General features: G+C 35.1%; 2 protein-coding genes across 5 annotated transcripts; both read left to right on the plus strand.

The window, feature by feature from the left end:
- The first annotated feature begins 1,789 nt into the window (after positions 1-1,789).
- LOC110718328 (charged multivesicular body protein 7-like) lies at positions 1,790-9,204 on the plus strand. The gene is made up of 9 exons (XM_021897164.1): positions 1,790-2,062; positions 2,544-2,956; positions 3,066-3,125; positions 3,735-3,905; positions 4,071-4,256; positions 6,153-6,283; positions 7,603-7,771; positions 7,882-8,011; positions 8,151-9,204. Exons 2-9 carry the CDS (start codon positions 2,762-2,764, stop codon positions 8,411-8,413), a joined length of 1,305 nt encoding a protein of 434 aa, XP_021752856.1. The 5' UTR covers positions 1,790-2,062; positions 2,544-2,761; the 3' UTR covers positions 8,414-9,204.
- Positions 9,205-10,195: 991 nt separating this feature from the next.
- Positions 10,196-17,779, plus strand: LOC110718338 (probable choline kinase 2). 4 transcript variants are annotated; one of them, XM_021897178.1, is made up of 9 exons: positions 10,196-10,631; positions 12,226-12,600; positions 13,230-13,351; positions 13,449-13,641; positions 14,045-14,162; positions 14,341-14,388; positions 14,782-14,882; positions 15,759-15,871; positions 17,346-17,779. In XM_021897178.1, exons 2-8 carry the CDS (start codon positions 12,247-12,249, stop codon positions 15,855-15,857), a joined length of 1,035 nt encoding a protein of 344 aa, XP_021752870.1. In that variant the 5' UTR covers positions 10,196-10,631; positions 12,226-12,246; the 3' UTR covers positions 15,858-15,871; positions 17,346-17,779. The 4 variants fall into 4 exon arrangements, 3 of the variants coding, with proteins under 3 accessions (XP_021752870.1, XP_021752868.1, XP_021752863.1); XM_021897176.1 differs by lacking the exon at positions 10,196-10,631 and adding an exon at positions 11,354-11,924; XM_021897171.1 differs by lacking the exon at positions 10,196-10,631 and having other exon boundaries at positions 11,354-12,600.
- The last annotated feature ends 604 nt before the right edge of the window (positions 17,780-18,383 follow it).

Raw genomic sequence — 18,383 nt, forward strand, 5'->3', positions numbered from 1 at the left:
TATAATATATTCTAATCAATTAAAACAATATACTTTACAATCTAGAGTCATTTCGGACAGGGTCATTATTTCAGGTTACGGGTCAAGAAATGTTTTTCACCAATGTTATTATTAGTCATTACATGCCTACAATATAGTTTAAATCATCACAAAAATACATCAATTCCTAAGTAATTTTGTATCAATGATATGTTTTAAAATTTGACATATAGATTAAAAATTTATCTTAAAATTCAATAAACAACCCGGGTATCGCACAGGTACAAAACTAGTGTACTTTATAAAGCTTAGCTGGTGGAAGGAGGAATAGTGATATTGTTACCCACCTTAAGTTCTTGTATTTTAGTAATCAATCAAATTTCATGGAACTCATTCCCTCTAGCTAATTCGTGATAATACTAGAAGGATGTGCTATGCCTATTCTCTTAGGGCCTGTTCTCATAGACTGAACTCGGCTAAAGTGAAGTGAACTGAATATTTTATAAGAGAAGGAAATTACGAGCTGGACTAAACTGAAAATAAACGTATGAAAACAAACCCTTAATCCAGGCAATTGTTGTGCTTTTAAGGCTGAAGTGTTGGCTTTGGAGTATGGTATTGAATTGGTAAGAAGAATGGGTGTGAAGAAACTACAAATCCAGCTAGACAACCAAATTGTTGTTCGCATTCTCACCAGCTCTGAAGAGTATAATGGTGAATGTGTCCATGATGATATTCAGCATTGTAGAAGTCAACTTGAAAAGTAAGATTGGGAAGTAGATGTTAAGCACATTTTTAGGGAGGCAAGTTAAGCGGCAGATTAGCTAGCTAATTAAGGAATCCATGAGTAACAAATTTAAGTTGATTCAAGTCCCACCCTTAGCTGAGTTAGCTCTAGGGCATCTTCTGCATAATGATGTTATTAGAGTGGTTGCGCCACGTGTAGTACCTCCTTAGTTTATTTGTATTGTTTTTTTAGTTTTTTTGGCTTTGCCCCTCTTGTGCACCAAAAAAAAAAAATCCCTATCCTTTATCTTGCGAGTCACCCCCTCCCTCCGTCTCTCCCTTCCTTTTTTGTTTCCTAATACCTTGTTGTTTCATGTTTTTTTTTTTTTTTTTTCGTTTTATTTATCTATTTTACAAAAATAATTTTATAATATTTAAAATGATAAATATATATATCATTTTGTGTTGAAGATGATAAAGATGTATATCTTTTTTTTTTAAAATTCCTATGACCTTGGTCCAGATTGTTTTTTTTAAAGAGTGGCAATGATATTGATCATGTGAGCACACTCACTCATTCCTTATGTCGGTGAGTTAATACTAGAGCTAGCTTACACGCATGCATGCTTTATTATCAAGTTTGATTCGTAGCTTGCCAATGTGTAAATTGCGTGTAAGCTTTCTGCCATGAACCAAAGCCATAATCTCATATCTAACGAAGCTTGCAGTAAAGGTCGAGACAATGCAAAAAAGCCTAGGTAAGCACGAATAATAGCCTCCCCACCCCACCCGTTGGACCAGGGAGGCAGAGTCTCCTTTTACAACATCGTCAATGAGGGCATACCAACTTTATGGGGCTAATTCCTTTTGCAGTATCGTTAGTCTTGAATGACTTAACCAATCAATGCGCTACACGATTGCCTCCCGATTAATTTGTGATATCAATTTATTAAAATTTTACCTTAAACTTAAATATCAAAAACAATTTAACAAATTTGAACAAATTATTTTATTTTATTATATTAGATACTTCGTATTTATAATTTATTTATTTATTTATTTTTTTAAAGAATTGAACAAATTAATTTGAACAATTTTATCTCACTAAATTAACCAAAATAATTTTTTTTTTAGGAAAAAAAGTCCATCCATGTTCATCTCTATACTACTTCGTATTAAAAAACTAAGGTCGCCGGCCACCACCACAACTCGCTGTTCGGCAACACCTTCCACCACTTCATGGGCTTTGGACTTCTCAATCATACAATTCACTTAACCTTTGCTTCAAATTATAGGGTTTCCTTCAAAAAAAAATTCCTCTCCATTACGAATTCTCAATCATTTTGGTTCAATCAAAGTATGATTCTCTCTTTCTTTGCATTTATCTATTAATTTAATTGCTTTCTACTCCATGACCATCAATTTTAATTGCTTTCGTTTTTCGGATTTTGATGTCACATCTTTTGAATTGTAATTATGTTTTGCTGATTATGTGCTAAATTTTAGGGTTCTTGTATATTCTCTACTTCATGTTTATCTTTTTCTTACATATATTCTTAATTGTTAGCTATAATACTTTCAGTTTTTTATGTTATGTATAGTTTAATTTATATTTGTGAGCATCCCCTGTTTCCCCTCGACAACAATGATTATGGTGCATTGGTTGATTTTAGAAATTTCAGTTTTTTAAACATAATTATAGTGAATTTGTACGTATTATTGGATAATTTGATGGAAAATAATGTTATTTTGATTTGTATTGATGATAATTTAGGGAGGAATTTCAATTTGTGTTTATATCTTAGTGTTTCCTAAAATTTGCATTGCTTTTGCGTCAGCATACCGAGTTACCGACTGTTTGTACGACAAAAAGTCTGTTCTTTGCCCGGCCTTTTTAATTGGAGTAGTGTTTTTGGAAATGGCTAAGGAAGCAAGTGATCGACTCATTTTGCCAGTAATGTGTCATTGTGTGTTAAGGTCCTGTTACTGATATGCTGAAACACAGTCGTGCAACTTAAGTGCGAGTGCTGTCGTTCTTGTTGTAGTTGAATTGTAAATGACGAAGGAACTAGATGTAGTTGAATTCATAAGGGTGCAAATCCCAGATTGGGATGATGATGTCAAGGCTACTGCTCGGTATAAGGCTTTTAGTGGCCAAAGGTCTGATTGGGAGCCTCAATTTCATTTTTGGAGAGACTTGATTATAAAGATTTCTCGTCAATTCAACCTTCTGTTTCTCTCCCCTTCTCAGGTATCCCTTTTCGTCACTTGGGGATTTATTTTAGTAACTTCTTCATTGCCAACATAATTACTTCCTTAGTACTAATATCTTCTCCTTCCTCTGAATTCATGGTATCAAGATGAAGAATAGCTGGTTCAATAGGGGAGGGTTGTCGCCTTTATGCCTAGATGATGTTCTGGTAAGTTTCATTTACTTGCCCCTGATTACATTGTTCATAAGCGGTTTTATTTCCTGGGAGGATGGGTCATGGGTGTGTGTGGGGCTTTTGGGGGGGGGGGGGGAGTCGATTCATTTTCAGATTGTGGAAGTAATTTAGAGATTGATTAATTTCAGCCAGGGCTGTATGTGCAAGTCTCTCCATTATCAACTTCTAATCATGACGGTTTGTCTGTGGTATAAATGTATAATGTTTTGAACGGATTTCCCCTTGTTGCAACATTTATTAGTTATTATAACATAATTTGGGATTTTTATAAAAATATTGTATACAACTTTGTGCATTGCTCAATGTTAAGCTTGTAATTAATTTTATGCTGGCTCAAATCTTACTGACTCCATCATAAGAGTAGACCCCTAGACTACTTCTCCCTACTTTGTTAGATTGGCTCCTCACTGTTCTAGGTGTTTTCCAACATTTCTATTCCCTTTGGTTTGAAAATTATAATTTTTCGTACTATTTTGTGATGTTCAAACAATTTGTCAAATTTCTTAAATCAGTTTAATTTTGGTAATATCTTTGTATTTTTTAATATATTTAGCCTTACATCATTTTTGTTTGAATTTTCAGCTTGAAATGTACAGAGCCGGTGATGTTTTGCGAACTACTGACCTTGGAGATCCAACCAGCGGACTACTATCTCAGCTGCTGAAAAAATTTATTTATTTCCCCATTGCCTTTAGAACATTAAATTCAAGTGATATTCTCAATGATCGTCTCATTCTTCGAGTGATGCTGGAGGTTTGTGTGCATTCTACTATATCATAGATTAATTGTTTTTCAGTTACCATGAACCTTATGTTATGACTTATGAGTTACGACCAATTCATACGAATAATATTTCTAATACTAGTGTTTATATGGAGTGTGGAACCAATCCTTTTCTGGAACTGTTTTGGGTGTTAGGATAAAGCTGCTGAGGTTATAAAAGCATTATCAGAAACTCACTGGACATCTTCATGCATCATAACAATGAGGAAGTTTGAAAGTCTATTTAGGGAGCACAGTGAAGCATATGCAGTGTTGAGCTACATGTCTGGACTTGGAAAAGCAAGATATCTTTCAGTCAAAAGAAATGGAGAGTTGATAGAGGTATGCTCTCAAAGTTTCTCACTTGCAGCTCAAACTTTTAATGTACACTTGAAAATTTTTGTTTTCCCATTATAATCATACATTGAAACTGGATAGAACTAGTGCCCTTGCAGTAGATGTCATTAGTACTGATAATCTTATAAGAAATGATAGCTATGAAACTTTTAAGGGATAAAAACATTTTCAGTAATTCAGGTATGGTAACACGACAAGGTTCAGATTGTGTGTTGTGTTACACAATAGGCATTGCTCATGCTGAAATTGTTCTTTGCAATTTATCATAGATAAGGAATTCAGGGGTCAGGACAGGAAAATATTTTTATTGTTACTGGTGAGGATTTAGAGGAAGGAATTCAGGGGTCAGGACAGGAAAACATTTTTTTATTGTTTCTGGTGAGGATTCAGAGGAGAGTCTATTAAGGAAGATTCCAAAAAAGTGAATTAGATCAAAGATTACATGGGTGCAAATCCCTCTGATTTTAATTTAAATTCTGATTTCCAAAATAGTTAAGGAAATATTTGCATGATTTTTTCCTACTATTGCTAGTCTTGTCATAATAATCCCAACTTTGATCAATCTAGAAATATCTAGAATAATTGTGTTTTTTTTTTTTAAAAAAAAAACTTATATGGAGGGGGGGTGCCTTCTCCAAATAATTCCAAGTGGTAACTTGATAAACCGATTATAAAATTTTGTACCAAGTTAGTGCCCAACTGAGCTCCATCCTAGCCACCTTTGCCTCCCACCCCCACGGCCTTACCACCTTCCTCTCTACTATGCCTCTTGTCCAACATCAGTTTGAACACATATTATTGCATAGAGTTTTAGGAGATAAGTCATTGTTGGGTTATTTGTTGCTATTTAAACAGCATAGTAGATGTGATGAGAGTGAGTGGAGGTATTTGTATGATTTTTTTAATTGAAAAGTAGGAGATATTAGAATCTTAGCATGTATAGAAGTTTATTATGGAGTTGATCAGTGACTTAGTTTATTATTGGAGTTGATCAGTGACTTTGTTAAATGGCTTGACCTATAAATATGGAACTCAGGGATTAGTTTGGTTGGGAGGATAGGGGGAGGAGAATGAGAGACAGGTCTTTGGGTAGCTCATTTAAAGGAATTAAGTTTAGATAAATTCTGGTTGCTAATCATTAAGTGCCACGTGGTCTCTATGGCATACTATATAGTTTATGTAGAGTTTTGATTATTATGGGAATAGTGAAAGTATTGGGATTGTTCTAGTAAAATTTCCAATTCATTATTCAATCCATTGTAAATCTAATCACTTCCTCCAGATCCAATACAATGCGAATGTTGGTTGTGAGCTTGTGACAAAGAGATATTACAAGATGTAGGAAATGGGAGAGGGTTTATTGAAATATGATTGGAAGTAGGAGGTGTTTTTATTTGGCCATGGTTGCAAAGCTTTGATGATAAGCATTTAATTAGAGAGATTAGCCAGTAAACAATTTTTGGCTGTTGGTGGGTCACAAGCTAGTCTTTGCTTTGTTTGGTTACTAGCAAGTATTGGGTCATTGCTTTGGGGAAGTTATGAGAAGGGAGATATGTATTGGTAGCTTTGATTTTATATTTTTCCTTCTTTTTACTTCCTTGGGGTTTTGTATTGGGGAAAACTAGGCAAACTAGCTAGTTTTGTAAAAATATTGGCATCTTTTACAACTAGGCAAACTACTTTGTCATTAATAAAATGTTCAGGATAGATCACCTAAGGGCTAAGGTTCATTGTTAGAAGTGTTCTTGTAATAGTACTTTGGTTCCAACTGTTATTCCAGATCATTTATTTGGCAATGGTAAATATCTTTTTTCTTGTTTGCTTTGGTGCAAGTTGCTTTATATTGAAGAAATTGAATTGATGTGCTTATTCCTGTTACAGGGTGTAAAAGTGTCTCTCTCTTCTGCCACTGCATCTAGTATTCCAAGTACAGATTCAGCTATTTTGCAATTGGTTTGGACCCTGGAAGAGCTCCAGAAACAACTTGTTGTCATTGATGAACAGTATGAAAGGTATTACTCTGATACACTCTATCTGTGTGAGCTTGATGAATTTCAGCTTCTTGTGCTAGCCTTTTGTGGGTTTGGTTTAATTGGCTATCATTTTGTCAACCTATCTTGAATGGATCATTGCATAGTTGTCACCTTACTTTGTTGGGATATATACCAATATCTACTTCCTATTATGTTTAAGGGATTATTCCGTAACTAGTGATTGATGTTTAGTGCCTATGATTGCTTTTGATATTCCTGGCTATTCCGTAATAACTTGTGTATGTCATAAATCTTCAAAGCTTTTTAGTTTTTTAGGTCCTGGTTAAAGTTTTTGGACGTTATCCTCTATCTTTGCATTGCTTCTTAATCTGCTTTTCTAGATGTGATAAAAGATTGTTTTATTAATTTCCCTGCAGTTTTTCTCTAATTTTTTTTTCCTTTTGTTATTCTATATTGTGATTGTTGTTGACTGGTTGTCATAAGATAAAAGCATCTGCAACTTTAAAATATCCAGTTTTTTAGCTATTCACGCTTAGTCCCCCAGCTTCAAGAAATTCATCCTAAAAGCTGGAAATAATGGGTTTGGAGATTTAGGGCTCTTGGAATAATAATCAATGGTTTCCCCTGTTTGTGGATATAGACAAGGAATGAAAAGAGCTTTTTGGTTACTTTAAGTGAAGGAATAGAATTTTAGGCTAAAGAGTGGAAACAATTATGGGATATATTTTAATTATTCTATGAATAGTTCTAAGGGAGATTGAAATCGTAGTCCTCTTTATTTTCTTAGTCTTAAATTTAAAACAGAGGAAACCCCTTTATATTAAGATTGATTTTGGTGGTAATGATGGGGCTGTAGACATGTGCTTGAATACTGGTGGTTAATGGTTATGTTGCTTTTGTGGAGAGATTTGCATGCGATGACATTGGTGGAGCAACAGTTGCTCCAGATGTAGTTATAATGTGGTTATTGGGTAGGCAGTGGAAGTGGAGCAGTGATCAGGATTATTTTCCCCGAATATATTAGGCAGAGTGGAAAAAAGGAATGAAAAAAAAAAATCTGTAAAGGAAAACTCGCAGAAAGGAGACAGGGCTTTAGATCTTCAACTATCCTTGTCCAAACAACCCTTAATATTTTGAATGAATTGCACTAGAAACTTTTTGATAAAACTAGAGTACTCAATAACATTGAAGCCAAAATGGATGTGGCTTGATCTTTATGCCTGAAGAGTAGCCATTTTATCTTTGCCTTGGATCTAAAATTTTGTTCATAAATTTTTCAAATGCATTCTTGTTCAGACCACAATTTTTTATAATTCTTCAGTGATTTTCACATACAGATCCAGAAAATCTGCTTTAGCTGCATTGGGAACTGGAGACAAGAAATTAGCTCTGAGGATTTCAAGGCAATTGAAGCTAGCTTCTGAGAGTAGAGAAAAACTCACACCATTCATCAACAGAGTGGAGGAAGTACTCCGAGCTATTACAGATGCAGAATCTGCAAAGAAGGTCCTTTTTATTTACTTTGTCAATTTTTAGGTGACTTAAGTTTGGAACTCACTTCAATCATACGAAGTATATACGAAGTATATTAGTGATTATGATATTGTCCTTTTCAGGTGTCTGAAGCTATCCAGCTTGGTTCTTGGGCTCTCAAGGAGAACAGAGTGGAAGTCGAAAAAGTTCAATTGTGTCTGCAAGAACTTGATGACTTCAAAGATTCTCAAGAAAACATCCACAATATCCTAGGTGACTGGATCACTGAACTCCTAAAGTTGAATATTATTCTAATAATGATCTTTATGAGTGACTGATAGCAAGATTGTGAGTAGTTACTTGGACATAATGTCAATTGTGCTGATTCTAGATCTGATGTCTCTTGTTTCAGAATCAACATCATATACAGCTGTGGAGGATGAAGATATCGAGGAGGAGCTAAAGAAGCTTGAGTCACAAATTAGAGATGAAAACCTTGAGGTTTCTACATCTAAATCTGAGGATGATGCAATAAGAAATTCAGGGGTTTCAGTTACCCCAGATTCATTGTGTGCTGCCATTGCAGATCTTAAGCTTGAAAGTCAGACTGAAGACCCTATTGACAGTTCAGGAACCTCAAGGAACCATACAAGTCATCAGCTTGAAGCTGCATAGCTGAAGTTGGTTAATGCTGAATCCTTAACGTAACCTGAGTTCCTTTTTACTGCTGAATATACTGTGTGTATCCCTCTGAAGAATTTTCAAACTCAATATGACTATACCTGTAAAAAAAAAAAAAAAAAAAAAAGGTGCAACCCCCAATCACCACTGAGGTTTAAGACCGTCATCTACAGCAGGTCCTTGCAGAGTATATCTCCATAGCCTCTGCCCATATATTATATATATGATCTTCTGTGTGGGCCTTAAACCTTGAGCTGAAGTGGTTGAGTGTTTCGCAATTTATGTTAATGTTGGGATGAGATTCAAGCATAAGCATTGAGGAGTTAAGACTGTATTACGATCACAGTTTATTCAAAGTTGGTTCCTCTTGCTGTGTAATTATAGTTCTCTGGTTATTGGACCGGTCGTCTATGGTTGCAAGTTTACTGAACAGGTTTGGTAATTCTTACGGTCTTACCTCCTTTCCTCGTTCATTTCTGATGGCATTGCTGAAATATGTAGACTGAAGATTGTGAAAAGATTAAGCAGGACGACCTTTTAGAACAGGGGGATATAAAGTTATTTTTTCGTTGTCTCTGTCCAATGTCCATGTTTTATTAACTTATACTCCGTAGTCTTGTAGAGGTACAATAGAACAACTGAAAATGTACTCTTTCTATTCTTCAATAACTGTGTAGTAATCAATATTTTTGGTGTTGTGTGTTATACTTGGAACTTCAGATTTACCAATTGACACTCCACCTGAAGTTTTGAATTAAACTATAGTTTCTTGAGAAAGCATAAAATACAGTATTGATATGTATTTGTAAATATATAACAAATAATAAAATAATGTGAAAGTATGTGAAAAAGAAAGAAGGAAAAAATTGTCACAAAGGACCTTTTAATATCTATTATTTTATGAGAAAGGACATTTGAAAAAAGTGGCAAAAAGAGACCAAAAATGGGTTTTTATTCGCGAGGAGGGACCTTTGCCTGAAAAGTGAGTGTTGACGCCACGAAATGGCAACCACCACCTTGGTCTTCCACGAAATCCCCTTACCCACCCCTTTCACGGCAGCCGCCCCTTCCCCCTTCCCCCCTCCCGCAAACCCCCTTCCCCACCCCTTTCATGGCAGTCCCTCTTCCTCGCCCATTCGTGGCAGCTCCGTCCTCATTTCGAACTCGACAACCCCTTCCTCTAACCCTAAATTCGAACCCCACCGCCCAACAACCGCTTCCCCTAACCTTCGATTTGAACCCCACCCCCTACCCCCTTCTCGTCTACCACCACAGCACGGGTGGGGCAAGGGGGTGGCTGCCATGAAAGGGGTGGGGGAGGGGGTTTCGTAGAAGAGCGAGGTGGTGGGTGCCATTTCGTGGTGGTCAACGCCATATTTCTTTAGTCAACACTCACTTTTCGTGCAAAGGTCCCTCCTCACAAATAAAAACCCATTTTTGGTCCCTTTTTGCCACTTTTTTTAAAGGTTCTTTATCATAAAAGGTCCTTTGTAATAAATTTTCCTATTAATAGTGTGATGGTCTTTATTCTAATATGATCATTAGCTAGTTGTCAAAGTGTCAAATAGTATTTCAGAAGAATATATACGGAGTAAGATTTAATATTATCTCCGTTTCAAATTATTTGCTATGATTAAATATTTTTTACTCAATTTACATTTTATGCTAAATCGCTGTAAATAATTTAAAACGAAGGTAGTATGTTATTATTCTCTAAAATTATTAAAATATCCCATACTTTAGCTTAAGAAGTTAAGATTAATTAAAAATTAAAAACATGATGATGAGAAACCAAATAAGTACTACTCAATCCATGGGTAAGGGTTACTCCTTAGTCCTTACTCCAATCCTCATAACCGATGTAAGAAATTCTAATCCGATACAACACCTTCTCCTTGCTTATATTTTTAAAACGGATCCGATATTCCGATAAGTCGATAAATACCACATCAGATCCACGTAATAACAACATCCCATGCTCCCTTTGAATCGTTGATACTCACATTTCTTTTCTTCCATTAAACATATAAATTGACCAAAATCTCCCATCATTTTCATTTTCTCTCTCTTCGCTAAAATCCAACATCGTGTGCTTCTCATTTTCTCTCTCCTCCGCCGGTAATCTTCTGTCACTACTCTCCTTCGCTTTCTTCCGCCGTTACTTCCGTCATTTCATCGAAACTTGCACTCTTTTCATTTTCTCAATTTCCAGGTTCGTTTTAATTCCTATTCAACTTTTTCTGGGTTTTCTTGAATTGATTTTGTCGTATCGGCATGCAATTATGCTAGATTTTGATTTATAATATCGCAGTTTTAAGCCATTGATTTGTTTATTTGATGAACATTTGGAGATATTTTAGTATTGATCGTAATTTGAAGTTGTATGTCGTCGTCGTTTGATCAGCTTTCTTCTTGATGATTCGAGACTTTTCTTTAATCTTTTATTTAATATTATTATTGTTATTATTATTATTATTTTAATATTTGATTTGTACTTGATTTTGATGTTGGATTCTTTTGTTTAATTTTTTGAGATTTGAGTCAATTATTGAGAAATTGTTTAATACATACATATAATATGATTTGAGATTTCCGAATAAAAGAACATGGTTAGCCCCCTTTTGTCATGTGCCACGGGTTTTCCATGCATGATAGTCATTTTTTCAAGTGACACTACTCGGATTTTAAAAGTACACGTTGAAACGAATCTAACGATATCTCATATATGATAATACGTTGATATTATCAACAATTGAAGTTTTGGGTACGCAAGTGTATCATTTACTCCCTATGTCCTTAAATAAAAGTCAGCATTTCACTAAAACTTTGTCTCTAAGTAAAGTATTATACTCTCATTTCTTCCCTAATTTAATGTTCACTTTTACAATCAAACCCCACTAAATTTTAGTTATTCACTTTTTCTACTATTATTTTTTTTTTGATAAGATCTTATTTTGGCCATCTAGTTGTGTTAAGAAGTTTCATAGACATTGGAATTGAAACCAATTAATTAATTGACAAAAAACAGTCTTAACTAGGGAAACTAGTCCTAACTAGGAAAGCCATTCTTTAAATTGTTCTAAATATTGGTTAACTTGGAATCGTCCCAACTTTGGGGGTGTCTTCTTCAAGCAGTATATGATCAGAATCAATGTGCTTGTGTCATATTTTCATCCGCCTTTCCCTTTTTTCAAACGCGCACACACACGACCCACTGACCTGACCTTCACCTTCTATCTATACTGATATAAAAGTCACGACAAATAGTCAAAGGATAGTACGTGAATAGGGTACAATCTCAATTGTTGTGATAATAAAAGACTGAAGGAAGGAAGTATATGTACCCGAGTTTTTGGTCATACATACGTCATTCACGAGCAGTTAGAGAAGATATCATCGAAGTTGGTACTAGCTGTAGATAATCAATAGATGACAATGTTTTTAAACACAAATGGGCTGTAATGTGAATAATATATCTGCTTGTGGAGGCATATGGTTAAGCTTTGTATGTCTCTATCTTACCTTACACTAAACGTGTCCTCAGTAGCTATCATTGTATTTTAAGGACTAATCCGTTGTTGGTTGTGTGATTTTTTGTAGTTCCTGCAAAGTAGTGGTTGAATTTTTTTGTCAACTTTTGTCCTCTAGTAAATAGCATGTATATATTGTTGTAAGATGTAAAATCATTTGAAGTATTTAGTTTTCCTTCAGTTTCATTGTATCTTGAACCATATTGTCTCTGAATGCAAACTAATTTAGTCCTGTTTGATTTAAATTGTTGGCCTGATACTGGGAATCGTCTTCAGAAAAGTCATCAGAATTTAGTCATGGGTGCTGTTGATAGTCCCAAAACCAATAAAGAAAATCCATTGCCATCAGAGGCAACGAAGATCCTTCAGTCAATAGCTTCAAAATGGAGTGATGTAGCTGATCCAAATGCTTTACAAGTGATTCGACTCAAGGGGGCAATGACCAATGAAGTATATCAAATCAAGTGGCCAACCAAAGCTGGGGAAATGTCTCGGAAGGTCTTAGTCAGAATATATGGTGAGGGTGTGGACGTCTTTTTTAATAGGGAGGATGAGATTAAGACTTTTGAGTGTATGTCAAAGCATGGCCAGGGGCCTCGTTTATTGGGGCGTTTTTCAACTGGGAGGATTGAGGAGTTTATTCGCGCAAGGGTTAGTGTTTTTCAAGCCATTTATATATTTCCTTTTGAATGATCTTTCACACAAATTTCTCTAACATGTTTGTAAGGTTACTGTATTTTAGATTTTTAGGCAGCTTAACATGGGAGATTTTTAAACTTTTTGAATGTTATTGATAAAGCTTTGTCTTGGAATAATGTGGTATTACTAGTTTACATACCTTGTTGGATAACTATACCTGCTGCTAGCACTTGCTAGTTTATCTCATATAGTATGCTTTCAGTCAGCCTTTTTTCAATTTGTTGAGCTTACTAGAGGATCTTCTCCTCTGATTTTCTTATAATATATATTTTGTTTTCTTATAGATTTTAGAGGGGGGGGGGGGGATAGCAAGTCATTAGTTCCTGTTTATTTTATACAAGGGATGTGCTTGTGATAGGTAATAGATTAGTCGAATAGTATTTTCTTAATGCTGACTAATATTGCTTAATGTTCCACTGATATGTCTCTATGAGCCTTTTGTTATTTTAGAGGAATTGGTCTGCATATGACTATTTTGCATGCCTTTTGTAATATGTACTGAGAAGGTTTTGGGATATTTTGCATTATATGGAAATGTTGTTGGGAAAGAAGCTAATAGCTCCTTAATTTTTGAACTTCAGACATTATCAGCAGCTGATATGCGTGATCCAGATATATCTCCACTTATAGCTGCTAAACTCAGAGAATTCCATGATCTTGACATGCCTGGATCCAAAGTTATTAAACTCTGGGATCGATTACGGTAGTTTTCTATCATTTTCCAATTGCTTGGATTATAAGTTGTATACTTGTATTGTAACAATATGTAACTCCTGTTGTTTGTTCTTTGCAACTTTCAGTAATTGGTTGAATACAGCCAAACTATTATGTTCCCAAGAAGAAGCTGAGGCATTTCGCTTGAATGCTCTTGAGGAAGAAATCTCTGAATTGGAAAGGAAGCTTACTAGCAATCACTGCATAGGATTTTGCCACAATGACCTGCAGTATGGTAACATAATGATGGATGAACAAACAAAGTCAATAACTATAATAGTAAGTTTATCTTGTCTGAAGTGGTTTTTCCAAGCACTGTTAGGTGCTGAATTTGACTCACCAAATTTAAGTGGCCCACCCCTTTATGGTGGCTTATTGTTATAGCATTTTGCTGTAAATCTTGCACACTGACAGTCACTGCAATGTCCAAAATGAAAGGGAATTAGCTTTCTCAATGATTATTTTATTCGATTTATTATCTAAAAAACAAAAAAAAAAATGTTTTTCAGTAGTTTAGGAGTTGAATAAGCATCTGTCATGATTTTAGATTAAAATGAGAAGGTTTTCTATTTTTCTTTATTTTCAAGGATAATGTCTTCTTGTATCTCATCTTTCATATTTTTCTACACTCATCACCTCCCATATTGAATCCTCTAATTTTCTTAATTCTGTTTTTGTTTAGGATTACGAATATTCTAGCTACAATCCTATTGCATTTGATATAGCCAATCACTTCTGTGAGATGGCTGCTGACTACCATTCAGAAATTCCTCATCTTCTGGACTATAACAAATACCCTGGTGAGGACTACCTGTGGTTTTCTATCTTTGATGTTATATCTGTTGGATATCTGCCACTATTACTTGGTTACTTACTTGTATTTCTCACATTTCTTTTTCTTTTTTTTTCATGGAAGATTTTCAATCTTTCTCTGCAAATCTGTAATCTACTTTTGTGTTGACTTTATAATGACTTCAGGTTTAGAGGAGCGTCAAAGGTTTATACACATATATCTGAGCTCCTCAGGTACTTATCTTATATTCCTGAATCATTAACTTCCTTGCTAGATATCTGTTCATCATGCCTGACCTCTTTCTGGTTGGGTTATAAATCATAGATGTAAATATGTAATTGTATCTTTGGCATCTCTTTGGGCATTTCTACCTCTGTCTTTTCTTTTCCATGTACTTTTTCAGGGATGATGGTTAATGTACCTTCACTAGATGGAAATATTGAATGGCCTAAATCCAGTTAGCACATGTTCATTTTTAATGCCAACTATATATGAATGGGTTACGTGAAATTGCAGCTGTAGCTGAAGAGAACTTGGAACTTTAATGTAATGTCAACTGGAATTAGCTTTGTCTGTCATTTTAGTTCAAACATCATATGATTATGGGTGCATGGATGGTTATGCAGGAAACCAGTCCAATGATTGTGAAGCTGGACAGCTGCTTGAAGATGTTGAGAAGTATACTCTTGCAAGCCATTTGTGGTGGGGACTATGGGGCATAATATCGGTACTTTCTACTCTACCATTTCCCTCTTTTGTCATTAGAGTACTGCAAGGAAGTCTATCTACTAGAGCATTATGTATCCCTTTCATGAATTAGTTCATCAAACATTGCTTTAACCTCCTTTGCTCCATGTCTATTTTTATTAGCATTAATACTTTTAAGTCACACGCTCCAAAAGCTTAGTTACCTAGCAGAAACATTACCGTAGTCATACAATTCATGTGAAATCACCACTTAACCTCAAGAGGGGAACACACTTTTGTAGTATTGTTACTGAAGCAATAAGTGGGGAGAATTCTCAAGGGTGCAATAAGACTGCATGAGAATTGTGCCTTTTTTAGCTATGGAGTATGTTTTGTAATGTTGCCACTATAATCTTATTTCAAACTTAATTGAGTTGGGGAAAAAAGACTACAGGGATTTTATTTTATTCTGACATAAACTCCATCCAGAGTATAAACTTAGCTTACACTTTTGGAACCACCCCCCCCCCCCCCTCTCTTCCCTTTTTTGGGCAAATGAAAGTAATTTATTACCAAAATAAGGAGAAACAAAACTGCTAAACAACTACAACTTATAGGTTTATTTTCTTTTGCCATAAAGTCCATCTGCACAACATGCTGTCCTATATCATGCTTACAAAGATATACTTTGGATTGGTAATAAAGATTTTTTTTTTTTGAACTATTTTAATTTATTTTTTTTTCAATTATATTATTGAAATATAGCTATAGCTTCTAATTGCCTCATATTCTCAGTGGTAGAACAACAATATGACTCAAATCATCAGTGTGTGGCTGATAATAGTTATTTGTGTCTTTACATTATCATATCTGTATATACTGATTCTATGTGAATCGTTACTTTTCTATTTATCAGCATTATGTGAACGAAATTGAATTTGATTACTTGGAGTATGGAAGGCAAAGGTTCCAACGGTTTTGGCAGAGGAAGTCGGAGCTGTTAGGTTGTTCTTGACCTGCGCAATGCTGGTACGTGAAATTCTCTTTTTTTTTTTTTTCTTTTTTTTTTTTTTTTGATGCATTAAAGATACATTGTACACAACCAGACCAAGTAACTTCATGCCAACAGGCTCACAAGCATACCTTAGCTAAGGCATTATCCAGCTAATTTCTTCTTCTAGTTTATGCTGAGTATTCTGAAATCCTAAGCAATTGTCACATGTTACTGAACATCCCTTAGTAATCAATTATGTAGTAAGCACACAATTTTGAGGGGCTGGGTTATCACAAGCCAATTTTTTCCTAGTCACTGCTGCCACAATCCCTCTCATGTCTTGATACACTTTCCTAATAGAGAATTTATCCTGCTGCAGAACAATCATATCAGATAGATTAGTTACAACCCTTGATCACTTGATCTCCCAACAGGAGCAGACATTTGTGAGACTCTAAGGTTTAGCTGTATCTCAAACTGTTTTTATGAACCCACCTGATCCATGCTATGTTTTTCTTTAGGAAAGTTTATATAGAATTTTGTTAATGGTTGCCTTGTTCCAAGTTGGTAAACATGTAGGATTAAGATCACCTGCTGATTCAGGGAGACACAATGTTTCCTAAGCCACTAAAGCCCTTTCGGAAACCCCTGAGGTGCCAGCCCACAAGAATTTACGAAAGGGGTTTTGCAAGTTGTTTGAATAAGCTCGATACATTATGTGGTAAAGGGAACACTTGACTCCCATAAGCTTGTACCCCATAAACAATGTTATATCAGTTGAACCCTCCCTGCATAGGACAGCAACTTTAGAGATCCCAATTATCAATTTTTGAAAGAATTTTCTTGAGTTTATATATAGTATTTCTCAGATCATTAGCAAGGTGCTCCAATAATATTCCATTTGGTTGCCGAAAAAATATGTCATGTGATTATTGCATAGGGTGTCGATATCAATGTTGTTTCTATTTGGGATTATTAATGGTATGACTGTATGAGTTTCAAGGGAAGTGTTTTGCTTCTTTAACAGATATTGCCCCCTTAAAATAAAGTTACATCTTTAACCTTTTTGCATGGAGATTAATGAGTGAAGCTGGAGAGAAGAAAGTGAGTGTGTTTTTGAGGCTCAAGCTCTCTAGAAGTAAAGAGTTAACACTAGTAGTTGTTTGGTAGAATGATATTATGTTTGTTATGTAGTTTAAGGCTTAAGGGATAAAAAGAAGGATAAGGATGGGGGTGAAACCGCCTTTATATCTCCATTTCTTTACTTAGGGAGGGGGTGGTTTGGGGGTCAGTACTTAGAAATGTGGGTGAAAAGACTTTAACTGTTGTAATTAATTGGCTAATCATCCTCGTTGTTTTCTCAACTCATACCAGACAAGGGACAAGATTTATGGATTCCCTATTATAAATTCTCTATCCCTATCCATTTCTTTATCCCCATTTTATTCCAAACATTTGTTCATTACTAGTTGTTACAAGTAATTCTAAGTGTATTCTACTGTGTTGCAGGCAGATGCGAGTGGTATAGAGATTTAAAAGCGAGCAGAGTGCTTTTTTGGCTGATGGAGGTGTTGATGACTACTTTGCTTGGTGCTTGTAATTAGCAAGAAACATAAACTTTTATAGGTGTTCTTTGTTCATACTCTTCATAGCTTGCCTTGGAGGAGCATAAATCAAAATGTGATGTAAATTCTATGTCTGCATCCCTGAGACCCTGACTAATCTCTAGTTCCTAGCCATTTAGTGGCTTCTCTTCGGCATTTTTGAATAGTGCATATTAAATGCGTAAGGGCTAAGTTGGCTGACATACGTTCTTTTCGCTCTCTCCTGTATTGTAAATATGTTTTCTAGTGTGATAGGTTTAACCTTTCTCTTTTGTCTTAAGCAGTTGCACATACAGTTCGGCATTTGAGAATCCTTTTATCAGTGAACATTTTAACCTAGTCTTGCTTATTACTCTGTACTGTTAGTACAATCATAAATTGGTGAATACTTTCCTTCCAAATCATGCTAATGGATCGTTATCTAGGTGATACAAGTTTAAAGTACAGAGGAAATGTGGCTTTATTACTAGCTTTTTATATTAATTTTTTTATATAAAAAAACAGACTTATACAGTATTTGTACTTGTTAAACAACATTTGATTAAATGGAATAACAGTAATTGGTACCTGCTTTACATTGCATTATTCACCTATTTTTTGCATTATTAACCTGTTCGTTTGATTCGAGACCTACAACGGCAACCAACCTCGCATTCACAGCTGAACAACCGATCCTTGAGCTACAGACTACCATCCATTATCCTTTGCTTCATTCCACTTCCATTCAACATCTTTATGATGATTAAGAAAGTTGAGACATTAATACCCATTGTTGTGACATAACTTTATATGGTCAATTGTGACTGTAACTTGAAAGAGTTTGTGACATATAACTTCATATGGTTGATAGTGACCGTAAGAGTTTCGACATCATAGTACCTGCTGCTTATGGAACCCTAGTTGTTTATGTATTTTCTAATTGTTCACAATTAGAAAATAGTAC

This window comes from Chenopodium quinoa, unplaced genomic scaffold, assembly GCF_001683475.1.
Source record: "Chenopodium quinoa cultivar QQ74 unplaced genomic scaffold, ASM168347v1, whole genome shotgun sequence".
Classification (NCBI taxonomy): domain Eukaryota; kingdom Viridiplantae; phylum Streptophyta; class Magnoliopsida; order Caryophyllales; family Amaranthaceae; genus Chenopodium; species Chenopodium quinoa.